The 24,639-nt window shown below is 42.0% G+C and overlaps 1 protein-coding gene across 1 annotated transcript in view; it reads left to right on the plus strand.

The window, feature by feature from the left end:
* The window catches only part of SUSD2 (sushi domain containing 2), a 384,373-nt gene that overhangs the window by 202,729 nt on the left and 157,005 nt on the right, over nt 1–24,639 (plus strand). Inside the window, exons 11-12 of the mRNA XM_075324313.1 lie at nt 10,259–10,474; nt 19,895–20,143. Of these exons, the coding sequence (XP_075180428.1) occupies nt 10,259–10,474; nt 19,895–20,143 (465 nt within the window). The remainder of the gene's footprint in view (nt 1–10,258; nt 10,475–19,894; nt 20,144–24,639) is intronic.

A 24,639-nucleotide genomic window follows, 5' to 3' on the forward strand; every position in this document is an offset into this window, starting at 1 on the left:
CTCCTCGGCTCTGCTGGAAATAAGCCGTTCTTCTACCGTTCACACTCACGCTGCAGAGTTTCTTGGTGTAGGAGCTTTTGATGACATCGTAGGTCTTTCCTCCTATTCCGCTTTCCAGCATTTTTAAGAACCAGCCCGGGTGCCACACTGAGTCAAAGGCCTTTTTAAAGTCTACAAAGCAGGTGTATATCTTCCCATGCTTTGTATTGTGGACGTGGCTCTGAATGAGACTGTGCAGGGTGTAGATGTGGTCCGTGGTGCGGTGGTTTGGCACGAACCCTGCTTGGCTTTTGCTCAGGACATTGTGCTCGGTAAGGAAACTGATGATCCTTTTGTTTAGGATGCTGTTGAACAGTTTTCCCAAGTTACTGCTGACACATATGCCTCTGTAGTTGTCAGGGTCGTACCTGTCCCCACTCTTGTGGATCGGTGTAATGAGTCCTTGGTTCCAGGTACGAGGGAAGTAACCACCACTCAGCACAATGTTGAACAGTTTAACCATTGCAGCTTGAATTTCTGGTGGGCTGTACTTCAACATCTCTGGGGGGATTCCATCCAGACCACTAGATTTTTTACACTTTATGGAAGTGATTTTCTCTGCAACTTCCTGTAATGTAATTTGTGTGTCCAGTGGGTTTTGGAAGTTTTTGATTTTCTCTTCCATTGCCTTTAGTTTTGATGTTATGTTTTCCTGCTCTTGGCTTAGTCCTTCTTTTGGGATGTCTTTGTAGAGGTCTCTGAAGTACTGGAGCCAGATGTTGCCATTTTGGATATGGGTGTCATTCTTTTTCTTGCTCTTTGTGTCCATGTGGCTCCATATTTCCCAGAAGGAGTTGTCTTGGAGGGCGTCTTGGAGTTGGCTAAGTTTGGTAGAGATGTAGCTCTGCTTCTTCCTCCTGAGGATGGTTTTGTACTGCTTTTGTATGGTGTCATAGGCTTCCCTCAGGTCTGGGTTGTTGGGGTCTCTGTGTTTATTGTTTGAGGCTGTTCTCAGGGTCTTTTGAACGGCTTTACACTCTTTGTCAAACCAACCATTGATCTGCTTTTCTTTTGGCCTCTTGTAGTTGACTTGTTTGAGGTCGGACAATTTGGCCATGGTGTGGAATATTTTGTTGAGGTCTTTTGCAGCTTGATTCACTCCTTCTGGGTTTGACTTGTACTTGTAGCTGTAGAAGTTGTGGAGCATCTCCTGTAATTCCGGTCTGTTGGGAGCCTCTTTATATTTTATTTCTGACGTCTTGGACCATTTATAGGATGGAGGTCGGTTGTAGAGGCTGCTCTGCTGTGGCTTTTGTGTGGATGGTTTCTCTGTAGATTTTATGTACAGGAGAAGTTGGCTGTGGTCTGACAGGTGCGTTTGTGGGGTAACTATGAAGGCGCTAATACTTGCCGGGTCCATATCTGTAATGGCGTAGTCTACTACACTCCTTCCTACATGGGAGTTTAGTGTGTATCTTCCCAGTGAGTCTCCCTTTGTACGTCCATTAAGAATATGAAGACCTAAACTTTTACATAAGTTCAGGAGTTTTTTGCCACTTTTGTTGACTGTACTGTCATAGCTGTTTCTCTCTGAGTGTTCTGAGTCGTGACTGTCGTTCTCTGCCCCAAATATGTAGATGTTTCCATCTGTGGTCAGAAAGTCTTTTTCTCTCCCTGTTCTTGCATTGAGGTCTCCAAAGATGATAACTTTGCCCAGGACCTGATAATGGGTGGCTTCTTCTTGTAAGATCTCAAAGCTGTCTGGATTGAAGTAGGGGGACTCTGGCGGTGGTATATAGGTGGTGCAGAGGTAGACATCGGACTGAGAGGTGAGGATGGAGTTGCTGATTCTGATCCATATGTGGCTCCCTCCTCTCTTCACTGGTTTGATGTACTGGTGGAGCTCTTCTTTATACCAGATCAATATTCCTCCTGAGCAGCGGCCCTGTTTGGTGTTTTTATTTTTAAGGGCAGGGACAGAGATTTCCCTGTATCCGATTGGCACTAGAGATTCGTTTTCAGCTCTGGTCCATGTTTCCAGGAGGATCTGAATGTCTATATTCTTCAGTCTTTGAATAAAGTCGGGGTCATTTGTTTTACATCCAAAGGCCGAGGTGCTCAGGCCTTGGATGTTCCAGCTGCTGATTGTGAATGAGGTCATTTTTTTTTTTTTTTCTATATACCTCATGTGTATATACCTTGTAATGAGTGCGGCTGTGTAAGACACTCTGGATTTACGACTGGTTTATAGGTGTGTTAGTTTCCTGCACAATGTGCTGAGCAGGGTTCTAATCTCTTCCATATCTCTGCCCTGCATGTCTCTGTGTGGGGCTGATGGTCCCCTCCATGGTGGTCTCCTCCTCTGATGGCCCGATGTTGGGTGAAGGGCTTTGTTTCTGGCCTCCTGTGATGAAATTGGGGTTTCCTGTCTTTTTATTGTTGGGGGTCTTTCCATGGGATTTTGGTTGTTGTTGAGTCCAGGCATGGGGTCTCTGTTTAGTATAATGTCCTTCAGCTCTTTGGCCAGTAGGCTGACCCCTTGTTTGTTTAGGTGCTTGTCGTCATAGAGGTGTTGGTGTTTTATGGAGGGGTGTTGTGCCAGGATCACGTTGGGCACAGCCTTGATTCTTGTGGTCAGGTCCGTGTTGATGCTCTGGGTAGTTTGGCTGGATACATCATTTCTTGGGAGCAGAGATGATAGAATTATTTTGCTGTCTGGGAATTTTAGTTTTGCCGTCTTTGCTAGTTGGGTCAGTTGTCCTGCGATCTGCTGGTGTTGGGCTGGCAGATTGTTTGTTCCTGTGTGTATAAAAATATGATTTGGGCTTGTGAACCGTGGGTTATTGATGACTGCTGTCACCTGCTCAATTGTTGCACAGTGGATTTTTTTGACCCTTTTTCCTGGAAATAGTCGCCATGTTTTCAGGTATTTCCCATTTGAGTCCATTATTAGGATGGTATCAAAACGTTGTGAGGTCACGGGTGGGGTACGTGGGTGAAGCTGGGGGTCTGTGCTGGAGATTTTGCTGGTGGCTGGTTCTCTTCTCTTTTCTATATATCTATCTATCTATCCCTCTATCTATCCCTCTATCTATCTATCTATCCCTCTATCTATCTATCTATCTATCCTTCTATCTATCTATCTATCTATCCCTCTATCTATCTATTCATCCATCTATCCATCCATCCATCATCTATCTATACAGTCTATCCATCTATGTATCTATCTATCTATCCCTCTATCTATCTATCTATCCCTCTATCTATCTATCTATCTATCTATCTATCATATATCTATCTCTGTATTATCTATTTTTTTTTTTTTTTATTTTCAATGTGCTTTATTGCTGTAAAGGCATTAAAAACGCAGGGACCAACATGAAAGAAAACGCACCAAAAACGCATGAAAAACGCACCTGCGTTATTGGTGCGTTTTTTAACGCAGGTGCGCTTATCCTTCACTCTCAAGAAATTTCTTAAGAAATTTCTTAAGAAAAATCATTTTTCTAGTGTGAACATAGCCTTAATGTGACTGAAATACAAAAATGAGTTTTATCCAAAAATGTATGCATTTAAATAAGAAAAAAAATCACTTCAAAAAGTGTCAGTATTATTTAGTTTGCATGTTTTTCACACAAAATGTAAAAAAAAAATGTATACTAATCAATTCTACAGAATTGTTAGTTTGTCTTACTTTTTATAGGGATATTGGCATTTTTCTTTTAGATGCTTGAAGTTTAAAGTAGCGACTATAGGAAGAGCCGTAATATTTGTTTTCAGTTTTGAATTAGTTCCTGAGCAGCCGATCGGCAATAAATAACCACACTGACAATTTTGTCTCTTTAGGCTACCTTCACACAAGAATTTATATACAGTTAGGTCCAGAAATATTTGGACAGTGACACAAGTTTTGTTATTTTAGCTGTTTACAAAAACATGTTCAGAAATACAATTATATATATAATATGGGCTGAAAGTGCACACTCCCAGCTGCAATATGAGAGTTTTCACATCCAAATCGGAGAAAGGGTTTAGGAATCATAGCTCTGTAATGCATAGCCTCCTCTTTTTCAAGGGACCAAAAGTAATTGGACAAGGGACTCTAAGGGCTGCAATTAACTCTGAAGGTGTCTCCCTCGTTAACCTGTAATCAATGAAGTAGTTAAAAGGTCTGGGGTTGATTACAGGTGTGTGGTTTTGCATTTGGAAGCTGTTGCTGTGACCAGACAACATGCGGTCTAAGGAACTCTCAATTGAGGTGAAGCAGAACATCCTGAGGCTGAAAAAAAAGAAAAAATCCATCAGAGAGATAGCAGACATGCTTGGAGTAGCAAAATCAACAGTCGGGTACATTCTGAGAAAAAAGGAATTGACTGGTGAGCTTGGGAACTCAAAAAGGCCTGGGCGTCCACGGATGACAACAGTGGTGGATGATCGCCGTATACTTTCTTTGGTGAAGAAGAACCCGTTCACAACATCAACTGAAGTCCAAAACACTCTCAGTGAAGTAGATGTATCTGTCTCTAAGTCAACAGTAAAGAGAAGACTCCATGAAAGTAAATACAAAGGGTTCACATCTAGATGCAAACCATTCATCATTTCCAAAAATAGACAGGCCAGAGTTAAATTTGCTGAAAAACACCTCATGAAGCCAGCTCAGTTGTGGAAAAGTATTCTATGGACAGATGAGACAAAGATCAACCTGTACCAGAATGATGGGAAGAAAAAAGTTTGGAGAAGAAAGGGAACGGCACATGATCCAAGGCACACCACATCCTCTGTAAAACATGGTGGAGGCAACGTGATGGCATGGGCATGCATGGCTTTCAATGGCACTGGGTCACTTGTGTTTATTGATGACATAACAGCAGACAAGAGTAGCCGGATGAATTCTGAAGTGTACTGGGATATACTTTCAGCCCAGATTCAGCCAAATGCCGCAAAGTTGATCGGACGGCGCTTCAAGACCCACAAACAAGCAAGACCTGAAGGCTGCGGCTGTAAAGGCCTGGCAAAGCATTAAGAAGGAGGAAACCCAGCGTTTGGTGATGTCCATGGGTTCCAGACTTAAGGCAGTGATTGCCTTCAAAGGATTTGCAACAAAATATTGAAAATAAAAATTTTTTTTTTGGGTTTGGTTTATTTGTCCAATTACTTTTGACCTCCTAAAATGTGGAGTGTTTGTAAAGAAATGTGTACAATTCCTACAATTTCTATCAGATATTTTTGTTCAAACCTTCAAATTAAACGTTACAATCTGCACTTGAATTCTGTTGTAGAGGTTTCATTTCAAATCCAATGTGGTGGCATGCAGAGCCCAACTCGCGAAAATTGTGTCACTGTCCAAATATTTCTGGACCTAACTGTATATATATATCTATATATGCTGTATATATATATATATATATATATATATATATATATATTACAGACCAAAAGTTTGGACACACCTCATTCAAAGTGTTTTCTTTATTTTCAGGACTCTGCACATTGTAGATTCACATTGAAAGCATCAAAACTATGAATTAAAACATGTGGAATGAAATACTTAAAATAGTATAAAACAACTGAAAATATGTCTTATATTCTAGGTTCTTCAAAGTAGCTACCTTTTGCTTTGATTACTACTTTGCACACTCTTTGGCATTCTCTTGATGAGCTTCAAGAGGTAGTCACCATAAATGGTTTTCCAACAGTCTTGAAGGAGTTCCCAGAGATGCTTAGCACTTGTTGGCCCTTTTGCCTTCACTCTGCAGTCCAGTCCACCCCAAACCATCTCGATTGGGTTCAGGTCTGGTGACTGTGGAGACCAGGTCATCTGGCGTAGCATCACATCACTCTCCTTCTTAGTCAAATAGCCCTTACACAGCCTGGAGGTGTGTTTGGGGTCAATGTCCTGTTGAAAAATAAATGATGGTCCAACTAAACGCAAACTGGATGGAATAGCACGCCGCTGCAAGATGCTGTGGTAGCCATGCTGGTTCCTGATGCCTTCAATTTTGAATAAATCCCCAACAGTGTCACCAGCAAAGCACCCCCACACCATCACACCTCCTTCTCCATGCTTCACGGTGGGAACCAGGCATGTAGAGTCCATCCGTTCACCTTTTCTACTTTTCCACGGTGGTTGGATCCAAAGATCTCAAATTTGGACTCATCAGACCAAAACACAGATTTCCACTGGTCTAATGTCCATTCCTTGCGCTCTTTAGCCAAAACAAGTCTCTTCTGCTTGTTGCCTGTCCTTAGCAGTGGTTTCCTAGCAGCTATTTTACCATGAAGGCCTGCTGCACAAAGTCTCCTCTTAACAGTTGCTCTAGAGATGAGAAGGTGTGTCCAAACTTTTGGTCTGTATTGTATATATATATATATATATATATATATATATATATATATATATATATTGGTACATATATTAAAACTCTAACTTTACACCACTTCTTACTAATTTTTTGCACCGAAGCTTTGGTGTACACCAAATATAAATTTGGTGTGTTTGCAAATAAACTTGGCCATATCCGCCTTTCTTTATTGAGGCTCAAATAATATTTAAAACTTTAATAAATGTTGCACATGGCATGTGTGCCAGAATTCTGTCTCAATTTAAGATACAGTTCTGGCAAATTCTAACTAGTAGATATGTCCCAATAATACACATGTACTGCACATGTATTTTGATTTTTTTGGGCTGTGTTTCTTAATATCACAGGTATTACAAAATTTGGGTTTATGAAAATTGTTTCAAATTCAGTGACTGTCCTGATTTAAAAACCAAAAAACCAAAAAAAACCCACGCCTGAAATACATGCAAGCAGGATGAACAAGAAAAAGCTTTATTGTTGCCAAAAATGTACACAATAATATTTATAAAATTCTATTGAATGTTCTTTCTGAAACTTTGGAAATTGGAAATTAACTTTTGTGCCTTTTCTATTTCTCTTCAAAGCTTCTCGTGATAACTTTTCTCCTATAGAGAGGTCTGTTGATCTTTTCTGTAAAGTATCTAGCAGTAGTCCCCCATGATGTTGTCATTTTGGTATCGTAGTTACATCTCTTGGATATCCTTATGAAATCTTTCTCCTTGCTCTTTGCTAACAGCACCAAGGTATCCTGGAAAGTAGTCCAAATGGGAATGTAAAAAATGTAACTTCAAATTCATCAGACAACCCAAGGCATCAAAATGTTTCAGCATGTTTTCCATGATCCACTTAAATTTTGATCTTTGTTGTTCTTCATGACTTCTTTAAAAGAATCCCAAACCCTTTTCTTAACAGCTTTCATTTTTGTTTCGAACACATCATTTTTCATGAGTTTCCGAATATCTATATCCACAAATATGCCTTCCTGCAGTTTTGCTTTGGATAGCCCCTGAAACTTGGTACCCAGGTACTTAAAAGTCTCTGCTTCTTTTGATAGAACTTTCAAAAACTGCTTCATCAGTCCAAACTTAATGTGGCGTGGGGTAGGAAAACTTCAGTAGGATCAACTAAGCTTTCTGCAAATATGTTGTTGGGATCTTGTTGCAAAAATGTTGTCATTGGCCAACTTTTTTGGCTCCATTGATAAGTCCTATCCCAGCTGTCGCATTCACAGAAAAAAAACAGGCATAGTTTGCGTATTCTTCTTGCTTCCCAATGAGCAAAAAGTGAACTTGCAGATCACCACATATTGACCTTGATCCTCATTGTTAAGTTTCTTGAAAGTAAAGTCTAAATACCCATAGCTTTCCTTCAAGTGCACAGAATGCTCTACAGGGATTGAAGCCTACTAGCTACCATTCTGCAGTAGGACAGCTTTCATGCTCTCCACTTGCTTACATGGTACTCAATGTTACATTTTTCCATCAGCCCAGGAACAACATTGCAATACACTAGAGCACTGTCTTGACAAAAACATAAGAGGAATTCTTTTATTCTGATTTTGTACCATGAAAAACAGGTACTAGGAGAAGGTTCTTTATCTAGAGCATTTTTCCAAAACTTCAGTCCTCAAGAGCCACCAAACAGATTGTGGTTTTTAGGATTTCCTTAGTATTGCACAAGTGATGGAGTTATCACCTGTGCAGGTAAATATATTATCACCTCTGCAATACTAAAAAGTCCTGAAAACATGCACTGGTAGTGGCTTTTGAGGACTGGTATTGGGGAACACAGATCTAGAGCCTAAAAGTTCTGCAGAATGTTTAGTAAGGTCCAAGTCCATGACTAAATTATTTAATTTGAACTGTGAAAAAAGCTGTGGCTTCTTGGCACTAGCCTAAAAGTCTTTGTCAGAATCCTTTAAGTGTCCATTAATCGGTAACCAATCTAATGACACCAAAATCATTCACCAAAGGTCACGCCAAGGGTTCAAAGTATGGTGCAAAATAAAAGCCTTTGGAACGTTTGTAAAAAAAAAACTAAACGTGAAGGAATTTTTTTCAATATTTTTATTGAGTTCAGTGTTCATAAGTATATAAATATCACCTAACATTTCAAACAATTTTACCCTTGCAGATCTGTGTGTTCAGTTATGGGGTTCATAAATCATGTGATTCTTAGATTCCTTGGAATCACATAACTTGTATGTAAAAAGTGTAGTAAACGTACTGACTAATATTTTCAGATTGACTCTTAGCAATCTTGAAACAGCGTTTTTTTTTCCAGAATTGTGTAAACTACACTGACATGCATAGGGGTAACAATGTTTGACATCTTGAATTTCAAGCTCCATATCTTACCATTCACTACAATTTTGAACGTGAGACTACCTTAATTTTATAGACAATTATCTTGGCTATCTCATACATAAATATGGCTTTCACCTATTTAGCATATGATTAGTTATACAGATTCTTGTCATGTCACTGCATTGTTACTGTTTTGCTCTTGGTGGTTGAACAATTTTTTTCTTCCTAAATACTAAAAATTACAACCTTTTCTCACATTCTCTAATACCTCAGTGTTTTATTAGGGTATTCCCCAGCAAAAGATCACTGGTTCGAATCAAGGAGCAGCCATTATGAAGATTTCCCAAGAAGAGAGAAACAAGAAACAGCGTTTTCCAGTTCATCTATAGCAGTCTCCCAGCCAAAAAAAAATCTGAACTGCATCATTTAAATACCAGGACAGTTGAAAGAATATGAAATGAAGAGATGATTGACCAGACAAAATATTAGAGCTTTGGAGCGACAAACATGGCAGTGAAGGTTGCTCATATGCTTTGTAATAGTGAGATCACAAATGTCCATGCAACCATCGTACGATGCACGCTATATCTGGAATGGAGGCTTCAAAAAAGGTGAAAATGCTTCAACTTCAATATCGTCATAAGAAGCATTGGCTCGAGTTTGCCAAAAATACAAAAAGTTTACAGTAGAGGATTGGAAATGGGTGATTTGGAGCAATGAGATAAAAATAAATAGACTAGTCTTTGATGCTTGCAAATGGATCTTAAACAAACAAGGAAAAAAGGGGCTGATGGATCGAGAAATTGAAAGAACTGTCAAGTTCAGTGGAGGAAGCCTGGTCATATGGGGTTGTTTCACAGCCAAAAGTGTTGGATACTTGACCAGTATTGATGGTGGTCTCAATGCTGAGCTATATCTGAGTATCCTTCAAGATGAGTTACTTCATGCACTCGAGTGCTGTCATTATGACAAGGACGACATAGTGTTCCAGTAGGACATTGACCCGAAGCATATATAGAGATTGGTGAAGAAATGGTTCAGTGACCATGAAGTAGAGGAGTAGAGGTGCTGGATTGGCCTCCACAGTCCCCAGACCTCAACCCAAACATTTGTAGGTAGAGTTAAAGAAAAAGCTGTATACATACTCAAGTGAGTAAACCAGTTTGCATCAAGATTCGGTATGTGTAGAAAAGACCTGAGACCAGGTTTAAGTTTAGACATGCTTGAATCTGACCAAGAGCATGCCCAGAAGGATTCAGACAGTGTTGAAAGCCAAAGGTAGATTTACAAAATCCTAACAAAATAATAAATATTTAAATTTAGATCTTAAGGAACAAAACAGTAACAATGCAATGACATGACAATAATCTGTATAACTAATCATATGCTGTCAGTCAATAGTTACAAGTTAAATTTATGTATGATATAGCCAAAATGAAGATAGTCTCATGCTCAAAGGTGTAGTGGATGGTGAGAGCTGGAGCCTGAAAGTCAAAAGTTCAAAACATTGCTACCCTTTCGCTCATCAGTGTATGTGTAAATTACATTTTTTTAATTTTTTTTTTATTTGGACAAGTGAACTTGTAACTTTGGTTTCTCCTCATTTTAAAGGAATAAAAGCAAAAGTGATTGCAACATTTCTTGAGAAGGTTCGACGCTCATTACCTGACAAAGTAAATGTGGCCAGCATTTCTTCAGTGGCTATGCAGGAAGGAGACTCTGATGTTGTTGAAGTGCGATTGAAAAACCAAACACAGGATGAACTGGAAACTTTATTAAATGGAGAAGTCCTTAGCTTTGAAGAGCAGAGCTGGATGGATATGAAAGGTAAATCATTTTCTATGAGAACCTCTGTCACATATGCACTTCTCAAAAAGTGATGTAGGGGTGTCTGCAAGTGTTAGTTTATCTGCTCTCACTCAACCCAGCGCTCAACCTTAGTTACAGTCTATAAAGTGAGCATAAATCACATCCCCAACACAGACTACACAAGACAGATATACAGCACACTACCCCTCGTCAAGACACAGGGGTGATGCAGGGCTGCCACTAGGAATTTCAGGGCCCCTGACTGGCATAATTTTGGGGCCCCCTTAAAACCTCATCCCAGCTCCACCTCCACCCCTCACACCTTTCACAGTCCCACCGCCAATTTTGGAAAAACTCCACCTCTACACCACATGCTCACCAATCGCACATTAAAGGCTACTTTACACACTGCGATATCGGTCCCGATATCGCTAGTGTGGGTACCCGCCCCCATCTGTTGCGCGACACGGGCAAATCGCTGCCCGTGTCGCACAACAGCCGTCACACATACTTACCTGTCCGGCGACGTCGCTGTGACGGGCGAACCGCCTCCTTTCTAAGGGGGCGGTCCGTGCGGCGTCACAGCGACGTCACTGAAGCGTCACTGAACCGCCGCCCAATAGCAGTGGAGGGGCGGAGATAAGCGGGACGTAACATCCCGCCCACCTCCTTCCTTCCGCATAGCGGCCGGGAGGCAGGTAAGGGGAGCTTCCTCGTTCCTGCGGCGTCACACGCAGCGATGTGTGCTGCCGCAGGAACGAGGAACAACTTCGTTACTGCTGCAGTAACGATTTTTGAGAATGGACCCCCGTGTCGCCGATTAGCGATTTTGCACGTTTTTGCAACGATGCAAAATCGCTTATCGGTGTCACACGCAACGGCATCGCTAATGCGGCCGGATGTGCGTCACAAATTCCGTGACCCCAACGACTCCGCATTAGCGATGTCGCAGCGTGTAAAGCCCGCTTAAGGCTATGACCTCACATTCCAAAAACCTTCAAATACGTATACAAGATGATCAAAATGTAGCTTATCCGACAATGCTGCATTTATGAATACCATACTTGGTGAGTATTGAGTACTAAGTTGAGGCTTGAGCCTTCTCGCACATCAAAGGCAGCGCTAGCGGAAGTGCGTAGCGGAACTGAAATAATTAATTAATGAGATAGGCTTATCCCTATGCACTCTCTAACATGTAACGGTAGTCGGTTCAATTATGCTAATGCAATAGGAGTAACATCTGAATATATTTTAATATGTACTCATGGTTAGGTTTATCGGTAGCGGTCCATGGTGTTTTCAACTTGCACAAAACGATACACTGTCTGTCCTGGTCTTGCAAGTGTTCTGGCCATCACCTAGGATCACTGTAGTTGCAAATTTCGTTTTCATGTTCGGCAAAATCATCAACATTATCATTTGCCTCTCCTAGTCCCAGCCCCGCTGATAGTCTTACTGACTCGACCTCAGTTCGAGTTGCAGATATTTTGTTTACAGATCCAATAGTTGCACAGCTGTCTTCTTCGTCTGCGGGCCGCAGATCTTCAGATGTGGCAATTCCTCGCGGGATGTTGATGGAGAGGAAACATCTCCTGGTTTAGCAGATGCATTAGGTTTAGAAGTGTGACGCCCTGGACCCCAGGGGTCACAGAATAACACCACATACACACACCCCCTCCCCTGGTCAGGAACACCAGTCAAACAAAACCCTTGTTGCCTCCCTCCAGGGCCTGATGTCCACACCAGTGGGGCGGAGCCAGGCGGTTGGCCCCACCCACCAAGGAGTCCACAGGCCTGGAGGCGGGAAAAGCCAGCAGATTGTAGTAGGCACTGAAAGTGAGAGGAGTAAAGCCTGTGTGTGTCTGGGTCGGAGCCCAGGCACAATCAGCAAGGTCGTTAGATGGTGGTGACCGTCTGCAGGAGTTGGTGGAAGTCAGCGGAACCATAGGACCGGGGTCGGGCGGTGGCCCGCCGGTACCAAACCGGGGAGCATATTGAAGCCAAGCACCAAGGCAGGGTACTCAGACCCCCGACTAGGCTCGGAAGCCGCCGTAAAGGTCAAATTCTCTGATTGCGGTTTGGACCTCAGGGGTTCATTCCCAACCAAGTCCCGTCAGAAGGCAAAAGCCCAACCCGTCCGGATAAGAGCCACCACCAAGGGCCAGAGATCCAAGGGCCAGCGCCTGCGGACAAAACGGGCTCTCCTGACATGTACACAGGGGAGCGGACTACCCGTGGGAAGCCATAGGAGTCAAACACATACACATAGGTGCAAGGAACGACAGCCACCATCAACCCGTCCGGGAAGAGTGAAAACACTGCAGCCGACTGTGGGCCCCGTCCATCCAGGCGTTTGGTTTACCAGAGACTCTGTCCTTGTCTACCTGAGTGAGTACACCAGTGCCATCCGACACCGCGCTGCATCGCAACCTTGCACCTGCGCCCACGCTGCCTCCCCGCATTGGCACCTGCACCTATCCCTCCTCCCTGCTCTTCAACCGGGGCCCCGGGACCAACCGCCCCTACCCACGGAGGGGTCAACACCTTAAGCTGCTCTCCGCCATCGCTCCCGGGATCCCCCGTCACCAGCAGCGGTGGTGCCCACCATCACCACAATCCATGGGTGGTGTCACAGCCGATATCCCACCACAAACCTAACCTCCCCTTTTCACTCGTGGGCGAGGAGGCGCTGCTTGAGCCCCCGGGTCCGGCCCCATGCTCGAGCCACCGGGGAGCAGAAGCACCGGAGCCGAGCGCCAGCGATTCCCAGGCGAGCGGCGTTCCCAACCCCTCCGCCCGCGACAGAAGCATCACTTTGTTTAAAAAATTTGGCAATTATATTTTTTTCCATTCAGTTCTTTTTCCCGTTTCTCCCTCTGTTTCTTTTCATGTCGCTTTTGAGAACCAGACTTGTATCAATTCATTATGTTTTATTTGGATCTGTTGGCAAATAATGATAAGTTTATTATTCAAACGTAGGGATAAGTAATGGACCCCATAGTCCTCCATATAGTATAATAAACCCCTATATAGAATAATGCACCCAATAGTCCTCCATATAGTATAATGCAGTCCCCATAGTCCCCCATATAGTATAATGCAGCCCTCATAGTCCCACATATAGTATAATGCACCCCCATATAGTATGATGCACTGGCATAGTCCCCCATATTGTATAATGCACTCGCATAGTCCCCATATAGTATGATGCACCCCCATACTAGTCCTCCATATAGTAGAATGCACCCCATATGATATAATGCTCCCCAACAGTCCTCTATATTATACTGCAGCCTCATACATAGTACTCTATACAGTATAATGCAGCCTGAGGCTATGTGCACACGCTGCGTTTTTTTAACGCTGCATTTTTGTGCGTTTTTGGCCGCTAAAAATGTACAAAATCGCACCCGCGGCAAAAAAACGTGGCAAAAAACGCATGCGTTTTTACCACGATTTGGTGCATTTTTGGCTGCGTTTGGCTGCGTTTTTGATCTCTGCATTTTTCCAATGCATTGCATTGGAGGAAAACGCAGAAAAACGCAGGAAAGAATTGACATGTCCATTTTTTTTTTATCTCAAAAACGCAGCTTAAAAAAAAAGTTGTGTGCAGACAGCAAAAATGAAAACTCATAGACTTTGCTGGGGAAGCAAAGTCATGCAGTTTTGAGCCCAAAAATGCACCCAAAAAACACGCACAAACGCCGCGAAAAATGCACTGTGTGAACTTACCCTTATATTGCCTTAGCTCCCCTTAGGCCACCATGCACTCACTGAATAAAACAATAAACAAGTTACCTCCAAATGGCTCCGGTCCCTGCTGTGTGAGCCTCCTGCCTGCAGCATGGTGACATCACTACGCTGAGCTGCCATAGCTCAGGAGACGCAGCTAGGAGAATGAGGAAGGAGTCCGCTCCGGATAGTGTTGCACTGACTCTTTCCTCATTGCGGGGAGGGGAGGTCAGCTGCGATTACGACGCAAGGGACGGCGGGCCCATGTACGGGCCCCGGGCCCCATCGCACTGAGTGGCGCAGGTGACCCTTGCTGTGACCGCGGTAGTTACGCAGCGCCCTTGGTTTGTAAGCAAATAAATGAAGCGTAAAGGGGCACCCCTTCTGTTGGGGCCCAAGAGTCTGGTTTTGTTCCCCCCTGGTAGCGGCACTGGGTGATGAGCCCCAAAAGTATTCTGTCAGACAAAAAGGGTCACACACTCTACCTAAAGGGCACTTTACACACTGCGAAATCGCTATCGATATCGCTAGTGAGCGTACCCGCCCCCGTCGGTTGTGCGTCACGGACAAATCGCTGCCCGTGGCGCACAACATTGCTTACGCCCATCACACGGACTTACTTGCCCTGCGACGTTGCTGTGGCCGGCGAACCACCTTTTTTCTAAGGGGGCAGTTCGTGCGGCATCACAGCGACGTCACACGGCAGCCGTCCAATAAAAACGGAGGGGCGGAGATGAGCGGACGGAATATCCCGCCCACCTCCTTCCTTCATCATTGCCGGTGGCCGCAAGTACGATGTAGTTCCTAGTTCCTGCGGTGTCACACACAGCGATGTGTGCTGCCGCAGGAACGACGAACAACCTGCGTCCTGCAACAACAATGATATTCGGGAAAGGAACAATGCGTCAACGATCAACGATAAGGTGAGTACTTTTGATCATTAACGGTCATTCCTGCGTTTCACACGCAACGACGTCGCTAACGAGGCCGGATGTGCTTCACAAATTCTGTGACCCCAGCGATGTCATTGCATGTACAGCGGCCTTAAGGCTAGATATTCTTTAGAGTATACAAGGATCAAACTTATTGTATCTTTAAGCTTTAATATAAAAAAAATGCAAAGTGCTTGCAATAAACAATACAGTATAAAAAGACAAAAATAAAACGACACACAAATATGCAAAAACAGTCATAAAATAAAAAGAGAAATAACAGAAAATACCTAGTTGTCTTCTGTTTCCTTAGTGGGAGGAGAAATTGATTGTGGCTCAAAACCAAATAGGTAGGCCCCCACATATGAACAACTTTCTTTTGTGCCACCCATCTTTTATGTCTATTGTCTTGGGCTCACATTTCCAGTACAACCTAAATTAGAATATTAAAATTGCTGTGTTGTAATTTGAACTATTTGAGTAAGTACCTTACATATTAAATATGTTGCGCCTCCGTCACTCCCCTCTATACAGTAGATGGGAAATATTCTCCCTGGCTAGACCATTTGCAAACCCTTTGAAGCTTAAGAGTCCTGGAGCTGAGGTGACATATTTGACGCATCCAGCAAAAGCCCCTTTGTTAATGCAATACTAATTAATACAGTTTGTATATTGGTCACTAAATGTACAGTAGGTACTGAAAGTATTCAGACCCCTTTAAATTTTTTCACTGTTTGTTTTATTGCAGCCATTTGGTACATTCCAAAAAGTTCATTTTTTTTCTCATTAATGTACATTCTCCACCCCATCTTGACAGAACTAAACAGAAATGTAGAAATTTTTTAAAGCAAGAAAAATTTAAATATCACATGGTCATAAGTATTCAGACCCTTTGCTCGGACACTCATATTTAAGTCAAATGCTATCCATTTTGTGATCCTCCTTGAGATGGTTCTACTCCTTCATTGGAATCCAGCTGTGTTTAATTAAACTGATATGACTTGATTTGAAAATCACACATCTGTCTAAATAAGACCTCACAGTTCACAGTGCATGTCAGACCAAATGAGAATCATGAGGTCAAAGGAACTGCTCAAGGAGCTTAGAGACAGAATTGTGGCAAGGCACAGATCTGGCCAAAGTTACAAAATAATTTCTGCAGTGCTCAAGGTTCCTAAGAGCACAGTGACCTCCATAATCCTTTAATTCAAGATGTTTGGGACCACCAGAACTCTTCCTGGACCTGGCCGTCCAGCCAAACTGAGCAATCATGGAAGAAGACCCTTTGTGAAAGTGGTAAAAAAGAATCCAGATCACTGTGACTGAGTTCCAAAGATGCAGTAGTGAGATGACAGAAAGTTCCACAAAGTCAACTCTCATTGCAGCTCTCCACTGGTCAGGCCTTTATGGCAGAGTGGCCCAACGAAAGCCTCTCCTCAGTGCAAGACATATGAAAGACCACATAGAGTTTGCAAAAAAACACATAAAGAACTCCCAGACTATGAGAAATAAGATTCTCTGGTCTGATGAGATGAAGATGGAACTTTTTGGTGATAATTCTAAGCGGTATGTGTGGAGAAATCGAGGCACTGCTCATCACCTGCTCAATACAGTCCCAACAGTGAAACATGGTGGTGGCAGTATCATGCTATGGGGGTGTTTTCAGCTGCAGAAACAGGACAACTGGTTGCAATTGAAGGAAAGATGAATGCGCCCAAGAACAGATATTCTGGAAGAAAATCTGTTCCAGTGTGCTCTGGACCTCAGACTTAACCAAAGGTTCACCTTCCAACAAGACAATAACCCTAAACACACAGCTAAAATAACAAAGCATTGGCTTCAGAACAACTCTGTGACCATTCTTAACTGGCCCAGCCAGAGCCCTGACCTAAGCCCAATTGAGCATTTCTGGAGAGACCTGAAAATGGCTGTCTATCAACGTTCACCATCTAACCTGACGGAACTGGAGAGGATCTGCAAGGAAGAATGGCAGAGGATCCCCAAATCCAGGTGTGAAAAACTTGTTGCATCATCCCCAAGAAGACTCATGGCTGTACTAGCTCAAAAGGTGCTTCTACTCAATACTGAGCAAAGGGCCTGAATACTTATGACCATATGATATTTCAGTTTTTCTTGTTTAATAAATTTGCAAAAATTTCTACATTTCTGGGGGTTTTTTTCTGCCAAAATGGGGTGCAGATTGTACATACATGAGAAAAAAAATAAAAATCTACTTTTTTGAATTTACCAAATGGTTGCAATGAATTAAAGAGTGAAAAACTTAAAGGGGTCTGAAAACTTTCCGTACCCACTGTAACTTTACTGCTGTTTATACATTTCCCCCTACAATTATATATTTCCTTTACAACGCCGATATAGCAGAACTAGCATGTATAGTGTAAGATGGTGCATGGAGTCCTTAGTGCAGTGATGGCTGTGTGTGACACTTTGATATGAAACGTTTTTCACCTAGAAGTAATGTTTCTAGTTCAGATTATCTCTACATTTATATATTTGTGTAAATCAGATTTTATTCAAATAAAGAACATGTTTACAAGTTATAGGCAACATATGATATAGAGTAGAATAACTCAAATCTTTGAGGTAATAAGTAATAAAACACTTTTCTACTTTCATAATAAGTCCGTTGATTAGACACTTCAGGTCAGACCATCATCACCCATGTAACAGCTTTGCTTTGGAGATGATGCCCACTGGGTGACCAACAATCCGACCCCATGCAAAAATGTATGCAGCCTCGCTTAGAAAGGCGAGGCAACGTAGATGCACAAAGTCTCTGAGATGGCAATCCTGTCTAACAATGTAAACATAACATAAAATGTACAAAGAGGAAAGAAAGATGAGAAAATAGGAACTGTAGGGGGAGAGGGAAAAGAAAAGAAGGAACAAGAAGATGTCTCGTCTGGGTCGTGTGCAGCCCCCGGCACTTTTGTTTTGTGGAATGGACAATCACAGAGATCTCACACCCCCAACTGAGGCTTAAAGCCATAGTATTACACACCAATTTTAATAAGAATTAGAGAATTCAACTGTTAATAGACCGAAAACTGATTACTCTAAAAACAATTTTTATTTATAAACATTAAAATTATAAGTTCAAGCTATATCTCATTGTATGTAGCTATATTGGTCAGTGAACACACATCCAGTCGTGCAGAGCTAGATATACTCTAAGGGGATATCAGACTAGGGAGATTAAGGATAGCCCAGTGAGGTTCTTTTTGATAGAAATCGTAATATCAACTAAGATGTTAAAAAATGGCCAGGTCATAGATCCCTAGTCCTTCACCTTCCTGGCCACGGAGGTAAACACCATAATGTTTCGGGCGCCCCCGCTCCTCGTCGGCTATCCCTATTAGGCCCTAGAACTGCCTGTTTGTCAATAATTGACCTAAAGCCCAGAAAGTGTGGTTAGTGCTGAAGTCAGGATTATTCAATCACACTAGGTGCATAGTCAATATGCTAATTTAGTATTAAATATATTAGTTGGTCATAGGGGAAATCCCCATACAGAGTAGTTGTAAAAAATGCTCCCCTCAGATGCACTCTAATGGGTGAGAGGGAGTACTCAGGTAGCTGTCAAAAATCCGTTACCCAGTGCAGATGACCAACTGCATTAAAGTGGACCTGTAAGAATTAAATCCCAGTAGGGTAAACTTATCTTGCTGGAGAACACCTCACAGAAGATTCCCGACGCGTTTCCCCCACTTTGTTCGGGGTTCATCAGGGGATGTTACCATCTCATGACAATGCACATAATCCAGGTCACCTTTAAGTTTTCAGTGTCCTGCCAAAGGATCCCTCAGAGAACTGTAAATGGTAATCGGATGGTCCTCCTGTCAATGCAGAATGGACCTCAGCACCTCACCCTGTCAGTATCGGGCTGAATAGGATCCTGGCCATTTTTTAACATCTTAGTTGATATCACGATTTCTATCAAAAAGAACCTCACTGGGCTATCCTTAATCTCCCTAGTCTGATATCCCCTTAGAGTATATCTAGCTCTGCACGACTGGATGTGTGTTCACTGACCGTTAAAGCCATAGTACCAGGTCTGGTGTCTCTCTGTACATAATCCACGGCGCCCACAGCCTGAACACTCGCTCCCCCGAGTCCGACGCCTGGCCGACCAGCTCCTCCATCCTATAGATCTGGTTAATCTCAGCCACCATACATTTATATATTTAATTGTTGCATATATAGCAACATCATATTCCTGTAAAATATATTAGATACTATATGAAATTGGAGTCATATGGAGGTACAGAATCTTCTGACATCATGACCAGAACGTGTCTTCATAATATATTCACATGTATGAATATGAAATAGGGATACTTATGTAATTATAAGCTAAAAATTTAGATTTTCGTTGAAGATGAGAACTTTCCTTCCTATAAAGATTAAGAATGGCAAATGTTGGACAATACAAGAAAAAAAAGAAATGCTTGAAGATAAACTTGTTGAATGTTGATTTTGTAGTTGACTTTACATGATATATTTGCCATTTTAAATTAGTTGCACTTGATAGTATCATAAATAACACTTTTAGCTGGTCTGATGTTATGTTGCAGGTGGGTAGTTCTGGCCCTTATGTATTCAAGTAAAAGATATAAAAATAAGGTGTGGAAAAGTATTAAGATAAAGTGACGTATTTTTTTGTGTGGTCCAATAAATAGTAATAATGTGAATGTTTAATAGCTTTAGATATAGCTTCTTGCACATTAAGAAATTAATTGTCTAATTGTTTCAGGGGTTTTCATATTTTCTCCAATTAACACAAATGTTACGGTGATGTTTCCAACTGGAGCTGGGGTGGAAGTAAGAGCCGTAAGTGGATTCCTAAGCGTTTCTGTCCTTCTCCCTGAATTATTTAAATTCAAAACCCAGGGGCTTCTAGGAGTCATGAACAATGACCGTGAAGATGACTTTACTATGAGGAATGGTACACAATTACCAAGTTCTGCTACTCCACAAGAAATTTTCAATTTCGGTGCAGATTGTAAGTATAAACAAAAATGTAGATTTGGCAAATTTTAATTGTCACAAACACTGCATCAAATATGTCAATATTAATATTACACAAGTATTGTAAATAATGTGATATATATAATCTTTATTACTATCTCTGCCTTTTGAAGATCGGTGTAGAGTCTACAGGAAGCGGTAGTGGCACTTCCAACTCTAGTCCTGGCCAACACCTTATTGCTGGCTCTTAGCCGATCAGCTCTATCATGCAGGCTAAAGAATATTGCACTCCAAGTTACTTGAAAATAGCAGTAAAAACTATACTTAAATTGTCCCCCAAAAAAGTCTCGTAAAAGTGTGAGAGATACAATGGGAAAAGATTTGTATCCTGCATCTGCAAATAAAATTCACACTTTTATTGAATCGGTTTATGATAAAATCAAGCATAGACAGTATAGACAGACCAGTCTATGCCGCATTTCAGGCAAAGCCCTTAGTCTTCACAGTGGTCTGAACTAAGGTGTATACATTTATACAAACATGACACTGAAAAAGCTCCAATACCAACTCTGATTAACAAATGAGTAGATTACATGTACATGGACATAAATAGCTCACAACATAACTACACTCTGCAAGAGGAGAAAAAAAATTAGAAATGTTTAATTTTTCCAACAAAATGCCTAAATCTTATTTTTTTTTTAAGGACCACTGCCCTTTTGAGGGGACTTTGAGGGGACTTTGAGGGTTCTGTATGGTAGACAATGCCCAAACATGACCTCATTGTAAAACGGTAAAATGGACTACTAATTTGTTGTGCAATTTCTTCTGGGTACACCAATACCTCATATTTGAAAGGGAAAATTACTGTTCGGGCACATTAGAGGGCTCAGAAGGAAAGGAGAACTTTTTGTCTTTCCAAGAGCAGATTTGGCTGGCATAGACTACCGATGCCATGTTGCATTTAAGAGCCCTCAAGGTGCTAAAACAGCAGAAACCCAAGTGATTCTATTTTGGAAATTACACCCCTCAAGGACTTAATCTATCTTGAACATTTTCAACCCACAGATGCTTCAAGGAATATTAAAATACTGGACCGTGAAAATGAAAAAATATGTTTTTTAGCCCAAAATGTTGATTGAGCCCAAAACTTTTCATTATCACAAAGGGAAGAGGAGAAAATTGACAACTCAATTTTTCGTGCATTGTTTCTGGAGTACGCTGATGCCTCATACATGGGGTAAAACTGCTATTTGGGTACACGGGAGTTCTCAGAAATAAGGAGTGCAGTTTGAATTTTTGACTGCAGAATTGCCTGAAATAGACTGCATAGAGCCCCCAACATGCCAAAACAGCAGTACACACCTTCCCCCCACAAGTGACCCCATTTTGGAAACTATATTGCTCAAGGAATGTATCTAGGTTGGTGGATAGCATTTTGAACTCACAGGTGCTTCATTAAATTGTGCATGAATACTGCAGTACATTCACTTCAATGGGAGATCAAGCCTACACATTTATTAAGAAATGTGGGGGGTTGCTGTGTTTTGTCCTTACAATGTTCAGATCTGTCTGGGTTGTCGCTTGTAACCATAGCTCATACCACAGATCTTGGGTCGAGGAGGAAATAAGAGTATAAAAACATTACAGCATCAAATCACAAATACCGTATTTTTCGCTTTATAAGCCGCACCTGATTATAAGACGCACCCCCAAATTTGGTGAAGGAAAAGAGAATTTAGGTTATATGTCCCTCATAGCCCCCATCCTAAAATTAGCCCCCTTAATCTGGATATAGCCCCCTTATATTGAATATAGCCCCCTTGTGCTGGCACATGTCCCCCAGTGATGCCACATGTCCCCCATTGATGGCACACGTCCCCTATTGCTGGCACACGTCTCCTATTGATGGAACACGTCCCCTATTTATGGCACACGTCCTCCTGTGCTGGCACACATCCCCTACAGCTGGCACAGGTTTCCTATAGATGGCACATGTCTCCTACAGCTGGCACAGGTCTCCTGTGGATGGCACAGGTCCCCCTGAGCTGCCCATGGCCCCCTATGGATGGCACACATCCCCCTGTCCTGTCCATGGCCCCCTATGGATGGCACACCTCCCCCTGTGTTAGATATGGCCCCCTATGGATGGCACACCTCCCCTGTGTTGGATATGGCCCCCTATGGATGGCACCCGTCCCCCTGTGTTAGATATGGCCCCCTTGCTGCTGCCCATAGTAAAATAAAACACTCTTTCCTTACCTTCTGCAGCGCTGGCCTCCCGTGTCTCCCTCCGTGCTGGTGATCTCCTGCACTTCCTGGTTCTCGGTGCCGGTCATGTGATCGGCACAGCAGAGTGACATCATCTCTACGTGCATGATCACAGCGGCAGCAGAGAGATCGGGGAGACACTGGGAGACACGCTGGAGGAGGTGAGTAAAGAGTGTTTTATTTTACTATGGGCAGCAGCATGGGGGCCATATCTAACACAGGGGGGGCATGTGCGATCAAAGGGGGGCTCAGGCACATGTAATATGCACAGCTCCCCCAGCCCGTCACCACGGTGCGGTTTCAGCACCACGGTGATGGACAGCGGCAGTGCATATTATATGAGCGGGAGCAGGAGATCTAACGCTGCCAGCCACAGCTTTCACCTGCCCCCAGCACCGCTCCAGGGCTGGCCCCACCTCCCCTGGACTCTGTAGTGTATATATATATATATATATATATATATATATATATATATATATATACGCCTCCCCCCATATATTTGGATTATAAGGTGCACCCCTATTTTCCCCCAAAATTTGGGGGAACAAAAGTGCGTCTTATAAAGCGAAAAATACGGTAATACTTTCTTTGAGGTAAAACATTTTTTAAAAACAGGCAGGGAAATGTTTTACCTCAAAAAGAATCAGCTATGATCCCGTGCTGTAATGATTGTAATCTCTTTTGCATCCTCCCCTGCCCAGGAGCTGTGGTATGATCAGACCATATCAATGTACGGTCAGACACATACATTACACAGTACATAGCAGGGACACAGATATAAGATCTCAGCACAGGAACATTTTTTTTTTAAACACATCCAATTGTGGAACTTATTATTATTCCAAAATCTATTGATTAAGATTAAAATTAAATTTGTTCATAGGAAAACCACTTTCATTCTTTGGGTGAGTACAATTACAGTGATGCCAGGGTTATAAATTCATAATTTTACTAAAACACTGATTTACAAAAAAAAAGTATTTATGACATTGCCATATTCTGGGAGCTACAGATTTTATTTTTCCAGTGAATGAGCTGTGTGGGAGCTTGTTTTCTGCAGGATGAGATGAAGTATTTTTTCCTACCATTTTCGCATACATAACGTTGTTTGATTGTTGTTGATTTTTTGATTTTTGGGTGGCAGCCTGAACAAAAATAAGAAATTCATAAATATGTTTTATTAATTTTACTTCATACTACTAACCATGCAGTAAAAATGGTCAGCCACCCTTATTGTTTGGGTCGGTATGATCATGGTGATACCTCATTTTGATAGGGTTTTTTAAGTCTTGCTACTTTTACACGCTAAAATAAACTATTTCCAATTTGTTTTTTCACCATCATACTCTGATAGCTCTAACTTTTTTTTTTTTTTTCAACGGAGCATATAAGGGCTTGATTTTTGCGGGATAAGATGAGGTTTTTATTGATTCTATTTTTTCGTATGCAATTTTTTGATCACTTTTCTTTTATCTTTTGTGTGTCAGTATGAACTATGAAGAAAATAAAAAACGGTGTTCACCAAACAGGTTAAATGATTTGACACTTTTAGAAATTGTGTTTTCTTCTGGATGCGGTGATACCAAATATGTGTACTTTTTTCCTTTTGTTTTTACAGAAAAAGAGCATTTTTACTTCCAAATTATTTTTCCCCCCTTTTTTTATCATACGTTTCCTTTTATATTATCACATTTTAGAACACCTTTTCACTATTACTTAGTCTTATTATGGTACATCCACTTTTCCAACTACTGTTCCAATACTCTGAAAACATAAAGCGGACAAACGACCAAACGCCCAGATAATTTTATGAAAATTTATTTGTAGAAAAGTGCACATGTAAAGGGTGAAACATGAATAATACAGGACTTAAAAGCCCCAAGCAAGGTCACAGAACCCACATGTATATAGTTGCTAGACATGCTAAATGATGAGGCACCTTTACTGTGGAAATATCGGGAGCGTCCACTAGATGTCACTGGAACACCCCTTGCCATAACCAGCATGTACATATAACGTGACAGGGGAAATTTCCCACCAGTCAAAACCAACAGTATATATACTCCCTATGGAGCCACACGAGGAGACGCTGGGTGCCAAATGAAAACGGGGGGGGACCGTGACCGTCCCCCCCATTTTCATTTGGCACCCAGCGTCTCCTCGTGTGGCTCCCAGCATCAGGTTATGGCAAGGGGTGTTCCAGTGACATCTAGTGGACGCTCCCGATATTTCCACAGTAAAGGTGCCTCATCATTTAGC

Source organism: Anomaloglossus baeobatrachus, chromosome 1, assembly GCF_048569485.1.
Source record: "Anomaloglossus baeobatrachus isolate aAnoBae1 chromosome 1, aAnoBae1.hap1, whole genome shotgun sequence".
Classification (NCBI taxonomy): Eukaryota; Metazoa; Chordata; class Amphibia; order Anura; family Aromobatidae; genus Anomaloglossus; species Anomaloglossus baeobatrachus.